Source organism: Somniosus microcephalus, chromosome 11 (assembly GCF_052327205.1).
Source record: "Somniosus microcephalus isolate GS21.2 chromosome 11, FLI_Smic_1.0, whole genome shotgun sequence".
In the NCBI taxonomy this organism is placed as follows: Eukaryota; Metazoa; Chordata; class Chondrichthyes; order Squaliformes; family Somniosidae; genus Somniosus; species Somniosus microcephalus.
The window spans coordinates 194,386,181-194,398,257 of record NC_140997.1 but is presented as its reverse complement, the minus strand read 5'-3'; the positions used below and the strand labels follow the sequence as shown (position 1 = coordinate 194,398,257).

Genomic DNA, 12,077 nt, shown 5'->3' with positions numbered 1-12,077 from the left:
TGATTTCTATTATGCTTATGGGGATTCCGTACGTAAATGGAATCCCCCTTTGTCATTGGTTGGGCCGGCCCACGTGATCCCAGGGACCCTTGTGCAACGCATGCGCCCCTGGGATGTGTGGGCCTTTACGCAGGCGTACACCTGCAGGCCCAGGACCATAAGAGTCCAAAGCTCCGGAGGCACCAGGTAAGTGCGGAGTTTTCTTGCGGTTCAGAGGCATACGCGGGCGGGAATCCTCCGACCGCAATTTCCAGGCCATTGTAAACCTTCGTTTGACTCCTGCAGACTTGTATTCTACAATTTTGTCTAAATATCCTACCATTCAATTAGCTTCTTGTGGAATGCAACAACTTGCCTTCCTCGCCGCTCCCCTCCAAAAACATAACAGAATATTAAGTTTTTGCCTTTTTTTAATTAGGAGCTAGCATTCTTTGACTCACCTGGAGCTGTAATGTATCAAAATGTAATAAGGCATTGGGGAAGTACACGAACCAATATCGTACGGAGAACGAGCAGGGAAAGGGGGCTAAGTGTGTAACTCTTTCAGAGAGCCGGCACAGGTGTGAAGGACTGAATGGCTTCATTCTATGCTGTAAAATTCTCTGAAATCAGAGAACAATCCTCATGGTTTCTCTCTCACTGCCGAGTATCAGCTCACCAATAAGTCACTGGAGTGGATTTCCCTCTGTCAGTTGCCTAGCAATAACACACCATTATGTAATGCTACCATTGAGAAGACACATTACCTCATTTTATAACTGTGCAACATATTAAAATTGGCAGTTGTAAGGAAAGGATTAGTCAGAGAGCAGCAGGAAGTTTGCTAATGTAAGGCCGCTAATGATGTCTTTTTAATATCTTTTAGCCTTTGTTAAGGAGGGAAGTAAGATTCTTAAATTGTAATGTCTTAAAATAACTAATTGATGCTATAATTGGACAGCTACACAGCAATTTGAAGATGGTGACCATGGAACTTTTAATCTGAGATTGAACCTTACAGCTCCGGCAGTTTTGATACACTGGTATGAAGTAATCACCTGATAGAGAATGTGTTTTAATGAGCTTTGCTAATTGAAGACAAACTTGAAGGAATGTAATCACTGATATGGATTGCAAGGGGGCTAGTTACTCCTGCAGAAGAACACCTGTGTAAAATATTCTAATTAAATTTTATGTCAGATATAGGAGCTAAAATAACAAAAATAAGGATCCTCTTAGCTCAATGGAAAAGGAGCTTGTTAGTTAAGAACTCAGCTTATTAACTATTGATAAGGTTATTGATGAGGTATAGGTTCCTTATTAGTTTCTTCTTATATGGAGTTTAAAAAAAAACTTTTGTAATGTAGAGACATGCTGATTGTCACATAGCAGAGGTAAGAAAAGGTATAAAGTAGCAAATTATTATAATGTTCATTTGGATTTGATCAACCCGAGTACTGAGCTCAGAACTATAATGAATTAGATTCCCTGATCATCATCACCCGAAGTGGTTGTTAAGTACAATTTAAGTGTTTGTTTAACTTCTATTGCAAGTACTACATACTGAATACATCTATGTGTATCTGACCTTAACATTTCAAGAATCTTATTGATAATGAGGAAGATAGAACATCTAAATCATAAATTAATGCATCCTCTATTGGTCATGTAAAAATGTTGGTAGAAGACTATAAAGAGATGGAGAATCCGCTGTTTCTCCTTGCACCAACCATATTAAACACTTGTTTTATTTAAAATGATAAGCTCCCAGTATTCCAGTGCTTAGGGAGGGAGGCACCAAATGGATGTTGGAGACTTTCCCACAGGAGGGGATGAAAATTAGGGGGTAAATCACACTGGGGCATTAAAATGACTGGGAATCGAGGACTTATGGGGTGGGAATTTTTAAAAAAATATTTGTAACCTAATCAAATTGATTAGCCTCATGGATCTTTTTAAAGATGAATTTTGTGACTACTACTTTTCATCTTTATTCACTATTTGAAAGATAGATGGCGCTTCTTCAACATTCAATGCCAACTGATACAAAAATTAACAGATTACTTGTAAATATATTCAAGGTAAGATTTAAAAAAAAGTTATTTCTACTTTATTCACAATAAGCATAAAGATTTCTGCTGTTGGATACGTCAAGATGGAATTGTAAACACACCTGCTACCAACATTTTGATACAACAGCACCCTCTTGAGGCTGCAGAAGGTTGTTGCACCATATACCCAAAACGACTCGACTGCTTTGAGAAACATGCATCAGACTAAGAATCTCCACGAACTAGACGTGTATTCGGACTTTTGCTCAATTAGTTATGGGAGTGAGAGAGGAATGTTACACAACATTTCACCTGGAGATTAAGAATCCATGATAGATCGAATTGTATGATGTTTGTGGAAATGGTCTTAATATTGACTATTCCAACGCACTCCTGGCTGGCCTCCCACGTTCTACCCTACATAAACTTGAGGTGATACAAAACTCAGCTGCCCGTGTCCTAGCTCGCACCAAGTCCCGTTCACCCATCACCCCTGTGCTCGCTGACCTACATTGGCTCCCGATTAAGCAACGCCTCGATTTCAAAATTTTCATCCTTGTTTTCAAATCCCTCCATGGCCTCGCCCCTCCCTATCTCTAATCTCCTTCAGCCCTGCAACAGCGCCCCACCCCCGAGGTATCTGCGCTGTTCTAATTGTGCCCTTTTGAGGATCCCTGATTATAATCGCTCAACCATTGATGGCCGTGCCTTCTGTTGCCTAGGCCCTAAGCTCTGGAATTCCCTCCCTAAACACCTCTGCCTCTCTTTCCTCCTTTAAGACGCTCCTTAAAACCTACCTCTTTGACCAAGCTTTTGGTCACCTGCCCTAATTTCTCCTTATGTGGCTTGGTGGCAACTTTTTTTGTCTTTTAATACTTCTGTGAAGTGCTTTGCGACGTTTTACTGTGTTAAAGGCACTATATAAATGCAAGTTGTTGTGTTGTTGTTAATGGGTTAAATAGTATTTGTTCACACCATGCTTTTTGTACATCTTTAAAAGTGCAAAATATGTTTTTATGGTTTTTTAATTTGTTGGTATCATATGATGATCACACAAAGTCTTGATTAAGGTTTACATTACTGCAACAAAGTGACTTATTTCTTGTTTTTATTCATAATATAAATGGGGCATAATGATTGATGTCAGTCAGTTCCTGGGAAATGGAACAGTCCACTCTGCACATTCGATGAATACAGAGTGCTCTCTACACTCAGTTCACAATCAGTCTAAAACCTTTGCAGCAGATATCTATTTCTTACCTGTACTATCTTTATTATATCCTTAAATAAGAATCAATTAGTTACAATGAACACCAAATTGAAGCATAGCTTTTTACTATAAACTCCAATACAGTAGGAAGTGGACTGGGTATCTAAATGAATTTCACTCGGGACCCTTTCATCCATGTGAGGTGCATTCTAACCCAAGGCAGCAAGGGACTTTGGTACAAGTTCTAATACTTACTGTTGTCTACAGCAAACTTGTGAATACACTTAGTATCTGCAAGATATCTTACCTAACCCTGAGGATGAGGAGACACTGTCGGCAATGGAGCCAGTTTCTGTCTGGTCTGAAGAGAGGCCATCCATTAAAGGCAGTGATAATTCTGATGAAGGAATAGAAGAGTCATATATCCCAGAGTCACGGGGCATTTCTGGGAGGTTCCCAGCTGCCACCATCCGCGGCAATGGTCTCAGCAAAGAACTGGCAACTTGATGGTCAGAAACATCTGCATCTCCAATAATGCTCAAATGCTGAATTATGGAATAGGACACTGAATTAACAGGGGTGACATCTGCAATGGTTTTCAAGTGAAAATCGTGCTCAGTTACTGGCTGCTTAAAAACCACCTCATTCAGAACAAGTCCAGAGTCAACTCTAACAGGTCCTTGATGATGTGAGAGTAGGGGAAGACCTGGCCCCAGCTGCTTCTGAAACCAGTCAGGCTCTTGTTCGATAAGTTGCTTCATGTTAGAAATGGCTATGTACAGAGAACGTCCAGATTTAGTTCTGAAGTAGTTGCTTTTGCGAATGTTCACTTCACGTGGGTCCCGGTCTGGGTGGCTGTGATCTCGAGCATGTAAATGAGAATAGAGCTGAGGGAAATGATCCATCAGTTTGTACTTGCATGCCAAATCAAGGACGCCAGGAATGTCTGCTTCGCAGGAGTAGTCAAAGTAGACGGCGATGAACTTGGAGGGGTTGCCTGAATTTAGTCTTGCCTGCCGCAGCCTCTCTGCTATCATAGAAACAGCAACAATAAAAAGTTCTCCCTGCCCACCATCTCTAGAGCTGCCTTTATGTTTACGGTGCTTCTTTTCTACAAAGAACTTCATTCCCTTCGAGCAAATAACGATGATGTAATGGGACTCCACGATCTGCTGACTGAGCCAGTCCATTTGCCCCTCCTTACAGATTTCCAAATGTTCCCATAAATCCAAGGCAACCTATTTAAAAACAAAAAATCATATTCCTACTAAATATTGCATTTACAACAATCACCTTTTTTTTTGACAAAAACCTCCAATTTTTATTGCTGATGGGAGAGTAGGGGAAGACCCGGCCCCCTCATCATGTGAAACTTTCTATAATATTGGCTTTATGCCTGCACAATAACCATGTTACAAGTGAGTTTATTTGGAGAGAATGGAATTGCATTAAAGCCAGATGAGTCCATTTCCCTTCACTCCTAATCAGGAGTGTATTGACGGTTTACAGACCAGGATCAGAGAGCTGGGTGTCATTGTTGGCTGCTTTGAGAATAGAATGCAGGTAAATTCTGTCCAGCAGTGAGCTTGCGCTACATATTCAGGATAAAAGAGCCACTTGGGTCAAAAGGCACATATGCTGTCTTCTAATGCTGGTACATGCACAGCAAGAAAGACTAGTTCGGAAAACTGGAAATCACACTAAAGGCTTCATATTGAGATGTTGTGTTAAGCTCACTTCTTTAAGGATTCATGTGACATTTTTGATAGGGCTCCCACTAGTCTGTTATGCCTTGGTTGCGGAGATAAGTGTACAACTAATAATGGCAGTAGTTCTTACCCAAGTGGATTTAACAGAGGTAAAATAATCACTCGAGGCTAAATGACTACTATAGTGACACTGACAAGCAGCAGCAGGCAAACAGATGTTATATCTGTATTAATAACCTTGAAGACAGAGTGACCCAGCACGAGATTGGATATAAACCAAAAAGATGTGGAGGAAACTCCCAATAGTCTGCTAGGGTTAGCTGTTTTCAGTTTTGTTGTGCAAAAGATTAAATTTGTTCAGATTTTGTTGAAACCGTAATGTGTTTTTGCTGGTAAAAACAAGGTACAAAGACCAGAAGCTCCAAATTTAGGATTTATTTTAAAGGAATACAGTTGTTGAAGAGCTAATAAACTAAAATTAAATACTGCATGATATTCTCCTCTAAGGAAGCTCCACATAAGCCTCTTTATAAAGACAAAATTGAAAATAAATCTCGTGCTGTATGCTTCAATTCAAAATCCGCTATTGTTGTGCCCCAAAAGCATACCAAGAGTAGACTTTAAGGGGAACACTTTAACTGAGCCAGTTATCACCATGAGGGAAACATTTAGCGTTTAAAATTCTTTACCAAAAACTATAATGGATACTAAACAAAACTAATTTCAATCCAAGTAACTGAATGGAAGGATTAAAACCTCAGTCAAGAATAGTTATTTGACTGTTACAACAAAGTATGCTTTTGTTCTAACTTTTGTAACAACATAAAAGTTGAAGATTCATCTTCTGATGAAAGTGTTTCCAAAGCATGCCAAAGGGTTCAAAAAATTCTTAAAGTAAAGTTGTCACCCATGATCCGATTTAGACCTGTAAGGGTGCCCTGGTTAAGTTTCTAATGATGCAACATTTTTGAAGTTAGTGGAAATCATTTTTAAGAACATATAAAACACACCTATGGTGAAAATTGTTTTTGTAAACTTGTATTGTCTGTAATTGTCTTATAATATGGTCAGCCAAATCATCAATGGATTATCCAGAGATCCCCCCCTCCCTTACCTTCCCTTCCCCAAACGCACAGGAGCCTCATACACCACTGCAGTCCTCAAGGAGTCCAATATACAAAGTGCACAGAAATAACCTGCAGCCAGTGGTCTGGTTAGCTGTCCACCAGCGAGCTCTTAAGACTCCACATATTCTAGCGCCTTCTCCTTAACGATGTGATCCTTAGTGATCACTATGAGGGGAACACTTAACTGAACCATGAATTTTGTATCACAAGTACATGAAGCACAAACTGCCACTTCAACATTATTAACACCTCAAACACCTGTCGATGCAAGTTGAAGGGCATTAAAATTTTATTACAATGTGGCAAATTTCCAATGGTGGTGCTCATGTTATGTTAGAGGATGCGCTGTTTTGTGACATTAAGAACATTAAACCATGTAAAGTGCAGGTGTGTGTTTCTTTAAGAAAGAAAGACTTGCATTTATATAGCGTCTTTCACGACCACTGGACGTCTCAAAGCGCTTTACAACCAATGAAGTACTTTTGGAGTGTAGTCACTGTTGTAATGTGGGAAACGCAGCAGCCAATTTGCGCACAGCAAGCTCCCATATGTGATAATGACCAGATAATCTGTTTTTGTTATGTTATGATTGAGGGATAAATATTGGCCAGGACACCAGGGATAACGCCCCTGCTTTTCTTCAAAATAGTGCTTTCATCCACCTGAGAGAGTAGACGGGGTTTAACGTCTCATCCGAAAGACGGCACTTCCGACAGTGCAGCATTCCCTCAGCATTGCACTGGAGTGTCAGCCTAGGTTTATGTGCTCAAATCCCACTCTCGGGACTTGAACCCACAACCTTTTGACTCGGACGAGTGTGCTGCCCACTGAGCCACAGCTGACACTGGTCTAATTGCTATTTAGTAAACACAGGTTCACATAGGACAAATAAGAGTCTGCTGGTAAGTTAACATTGGATGAGTTGATGTAGATGTTAAACAACAGCAACTTGCATTTATATAGCGCCTTTAATGTAGTAAAACGTTCCACGGTGTTTCATAGGAGCATTATCAAACAAAATTTGACATGAGATCTTGGGACAGGCGATGAAAAGCTTGATCAAAGTAGTAGGTTTAAAATAGCACCTTAAAGGAGGAGTGAGGGGTAGTGAGGCGGAGCGGTTTAGGGAGGATATGCCAGACATCTGAAGGCATGGCCGCCAATGGGGGAGCGAAGAAAATCAGTGTTGCGCAAGAGGCCAGAATTGGAGAGATAGGGAGGGGCGATGTCATGGAGGGATCTGAAAACAAGGATGAGAATTTTTAAAATCGAGGCGTTGCCAGACAGGGAGCCAACGTAGGTCAGCAAGCACAGGGGTGATGGGTGAAACGGACTTGATGCGAGTTAGGATACGGCAGCGGCGTTTTGGACGAGTTCAAGTTTACGTAGGATGCAAGGTGGCCAGCAGCGCATTGGAATAGTTGAGTTTATAGGTAACAAAATGTATGGATGAGGGTTTCACACAGGTCATCTAAAAATACACTCATCGTTCTCTTGCAAACCATAAATTCCTGTATGGAAAATTGGTACATAGCATTCAATGAAGGCAGAATTCACAGCATGCTGCAATTTTTTTTCAACAGTTTCCAAAGATGTCAGCTTCATAAAACATTTTCAATATGCAGGCACCGCCTTTAAAATTGCTTAAAACATCTTCAGAGTACAAACTGTGACAGACTTGCAACGATTCTGACACTTTCACGTACAGGAATTCTTGCCAATGCTTTTTCAAGCAATTTGCACAGAGAAAGTAAATTTACCTCGCAGCCACAGAAGTCCTGCAGGAAGAATGCAAAGCACTGAACAACACTCAGGTGTTTCTGACAGTCTTTACTGGAATAACAAATAAAAACTTTTGGCTTGGATCGAGGAGATGGAGATGATTCAGAATTCTCCTCATCGAGTTCCGAATATACTGGATCTATGAAGAAAAGAACAGGAGAGTAATCTTACTATGTGAGCAGTTCAATCCAAACACAATTCCTAGACCGCACATACCAAAGTATCCTTGTTCTGAATATGGTGTGGAGATGCCGGTGTTGGACTGGGGTGGACAAATGTAAGAAATCACACAACACCAGGTTATAGTCCAACAGCTTTATTTGAAATCACAAGCTTTTAGAGCGCTGCTCCTTCGTCAGGTGAAGTGGAGAGATGCATAAAAACACAGCTTATATAGTCAGAGAATAATGTCATCTCTCCACTTCACCTGACGAAGGAGCAGCGCTCCGAAAGCTTGTGATTTCAAATAAAGCTGTTGGACTATAACCTGGTGTTGTGTGATTTCTTACATTTGTTCTGAATAGCAATACAAGACTTGAACCTCAAATATGCAGACTGCTTTAGGGTTGTCAAAACACAATGATATTCCAATTATAATCCTGACAGCGGTTTTTTAAATAATTAGCAATCAATTCAAAGACTTTAAGGTTAGTACAGGAGCTTTGCTTGGGCAAAGGTGCCTACATTAATTGGAACACAGATTGAATTCATGACATTACACAAGGGGCATGAGAAGTTGGAAATAGGTAAGCTTTTCTGCCGTACAGAATTCTAGAACAAAGGCACTCAGATTTAAGATAAGGAAAACTATGGCCTAGAAATTCAGTGGCCTGCGCCACCAGTTTGCGCCCAAAGAGGGCTTTTGCGCCACTGTCCAAACCTACCGCGATATTTAGCGGGGCGCTAATGGCGGCGTTAGCCTGTAGCGCTGCGCCGCCACCGATGACGTCATCGGTGTGCGCAGCGCCCCGCTGGCCATATTTGGTCGCTGCTGCCTCCTCCGCGCCGGCCGCAAACAGCGACCGGTACACAGGGGCCTACCTGTGGCGGTAGTGGTGCTAGTTAAGGTGGCGGTGCAGCCAGCCGCTTTTTCGGCGGCCGCCTGCCCGCACCTCCGTCCCCGGCCTCCTACACCCCCCCCCAGCGGCATTGCCGGCTGTTTCCCGAGAGCCCGGCACTTCTCCTTGGTGCCGGGCTCATTTGCCAGCACTCGCGAGCGGGGATCGCGCTGTTGCAGGCACCTCCCCCTTAAGAGTGAGAGGAAGGCCTGCAGTACCGCAGGCTGCCGTGCCGCAGCGGGTGACGCTGCGGCACTTTGCACGCCGATATTCAGTTTCAGCGCCCCAAGCGGGGCGCCGAAACCCTTGTTTAGCGGCCGGCTTCCACTTGGGGCGCTGAAACTGAATATCCCGCTGGCGCAAGTGGCTCCGCGCGCAGCGGTAATTCCGGCGCCCAGGCGAGCTGGGCGCCCCAAACTGAATTTCTAGGCCTATATAACTGCCATTACAGAGCCATTCTTTTAATTTAAAAACATGTGGGCAAAATACATCAGTGTTGCACACATAAAACTGATGCATCAGGGACTGCATTTTCTTTGTAAAATAACCTAAAAGCTTTGCTCATGCCTGTTTGGCTCTGGAGTTGTACAGTATTCCAACTCATAAAATAAAGGCAAGATTCCACATCAAATGTATTAATTCTTTTAGAAAAATGTATATGGAAAAAAAATTGAATATAGTCACATAATCCTCATCTACCTCAAAGAAGAGTGTAAATTGTGACCAATCCCATGACAGAAAGCAGTGTTGAGAATCCAATGTCTGCTGAATACTACTGTAACCTCTAATCAAAAAGGGTCAATTTATAGACTAACTCTTTCCTGACAAGGAAACTATTACTAGGTGAAGACAGCAGGTTTTATATACCTTTGACAGATTCTCACTACAAAACCTAAAGAGAGAGGTTAGTTCAGTATATTCTGTAAAGCCTGTGTTCGCATGTCCATTCAAAATCTCATCTATTCAAAGGGTTGTGTGTTCAAGCCTCACCCCAGGACTTGAGCACCTCAGTGCAGTATTGAGGGAATGCTGTATTGTTGGAGGTGCCATCATTCGATGAGGCATTAAATCAAGCCCTCATCTGCCTGTCCATATGGATGTAAAAGATGCCATGGTACTAGTCAAAGAGCAGGGAGTTCTCCTGGTGTCCTGACTAATATTCTTCCCTCAACCAATGCTATTTAAAACAGATTAATTGGTTATTCATTTCATCTGCTGTTTCTGAGACCTTGCTGTGTGCAACTTGACTGCTATGTTTGCCTATGGTTTCTGTCCCTGATTACTGTTAGGTAAGGATTGCATTAGAATATGCCCTTCATAATTCAATAGCCTGTCAACTTCATCCTGAAGAGGGGAGAAAATTGTGCAAAAAAGAACTGATGTTTACTCTAGGATTTAATTGTCTGCTGTAGATACTTTCTAGGGGGTGATGGCATCAGTTATTTTTTTTATGCGAATCGACTCACACTGTCCTAATAATTATTGCATGAAAGCATAACTCCAGGAAAGCAACAATAAAATCCCCTTGTGACCAGAACTGAACGTTCATGGCTTTTCACGTGTAATTCTTCAAATCCCTCCAAAAGCGGACCAAGTTAACATTAGGTGATATATGGTTTGATACGATTCCTTAACTGCTTTATGGCTGCTCTTGCCACCTCGTGGCAAGGTGAACATACAGAGCAACAGTTAGGATCAGATTCACTTTGTTCAATCAATACAACTTACCTCTGTGTAATGGTTCATGCTTCCCCACATGGGTGCGTTGTCTTACTTGACTTAAACAAGAGGGGGAGGGGTAATTGTCAATTTTGATGGCTGGGCAGTAATCTGGTGGAGCGATCCAGGATCGCCTGCCCTTAATAGAACCCACCCTAGTTTTGTTTAATTGATTTTAATGGAATGAAAATTGGGCAGAGTCTACAACAATCGGGCACCAGATTGCTGCCCAGGCAGCGAAGTTAAAAACTACCCCGAGGTCTTCTAGCTATCCTCCAGCACTATTCCTTTTCTAACCTTTGTTTACTTCTTTCTTGCCCCCACAGGAAGTTGGGGCTTGGTTCCTGACACCCCCCCCAATCAGGGAGTTGGCCAGAGAGCAGCTATTCAAACCTACTCCCCTGCCCCCTCCCTTAGCTTCATGCAAAGTTCAACAGGAAGGGACATTCCAACCCCTAGGGAGTGAATGATTGTTGGAGCCGCCCCCCCAGGATGGGATAATGACTCCCCTATTGTTCCCGATTGTCCTGGAAGACAGCATCGATGTCTGGCTTTAATCCACGTGCTCTGAAAGCCTAAAGCCTGTGGCCTTACTTTTTAAAACTGTGCAAATACACTTTGTTTTAAAATCCAACACTTAAAAGTAGCTTACCCCCCACCAATCCTTTTCAGTGGACAAATCAAAAAAAATCCTGAAACATGACATTGACAAAAAAAGTTCTAAATTGACCTCAAATTCACTTCAGATATATATTTTTTTACATCGCAGAACAAAGCTGCAGCATGTTTCTTACTTTGCTGTTTCTTACAACAGACCACCGTGAAGAGAGTGATGACTGCAGACACAACCACCAACGGAACTGTGATGGCAATCGCTCGGATTGGACCAGCCCAAGGAAAATGCACTGATGGAAAAGGAGGAAAAAAATAAAACAAGTTACAATAGCAAAATACTGCAGATGTTGGAAATCCGAAATAACAGCAGAAAATGCTGGAAAAACTCAGCAGGCCAGGCAACATCTGTGGAGAGAAACAGAGTCAACGTTTCAGGTCCAAACCCTTCTTCAGAACTGAGAAAAAAAAGGCAGGAAATGAAAACAGATTAAAAGGCAGTTTGGGGGCTGGGAAATGGGGGAGGGGGTAAAAGAAGAGACATTAAGAGATATTCAAGGTGAGACGAGATGGTAATAGGACAGGTAAAGAAGCAAAGGATGGCTCTAGATGAAGTGTGAAATGCGCTGGCAGAATGAAAGACAGCTGCCATGTGGGAGAGAGAAAAAAAAGGAAAAGGCACAAACCAAAAGTGTGGATAAAAAATATAAAAATATAATAGGGGCCGAGGTTGTGATCTGAAGTTGTTGAACTCGATATTGAGTCCAGAAGGCTGTAAAGTGCCTAATCGGAAGATGAGGTGCTGTTCCTTGAGCTTATGCTGAGCTTCC

At 42.0% G+C, this 12,077-nt stretch overlaps 1 protein-coding gene across 2 annotated transcripts in view; it reads right to left on the bottom strand.

The window, feature by feature from the left end:
* il17rd (interleukin 17 receptor D) overlaps nt 1–12,077 on the bottom strand; it is a 93,424-nt gene that overhangs the window by 9,288 nt on the left and 72,059 nt on the right. For both annotated transcript variants that reach the window (XM_086001616.1, XM_086001618.1), the window contains 3 exons: nt 11,430–11,540; nt 7,837–7,997; nt 3,548–4,478 (listed from right to left, as the gene is read on the bottom strand). In XM_086001616.1, the coding sequence (XP_085857742.1) occupies nt 3,548–4,478; nt 7,837–7,997; nt 11,430–11,540 (1,203 nt within the window). The remainder of the gene's footprint in view (nt 1–3,547; nt 4,479–7,836; nt 7,998–11,429; nt 11,541–12,077) is intronic.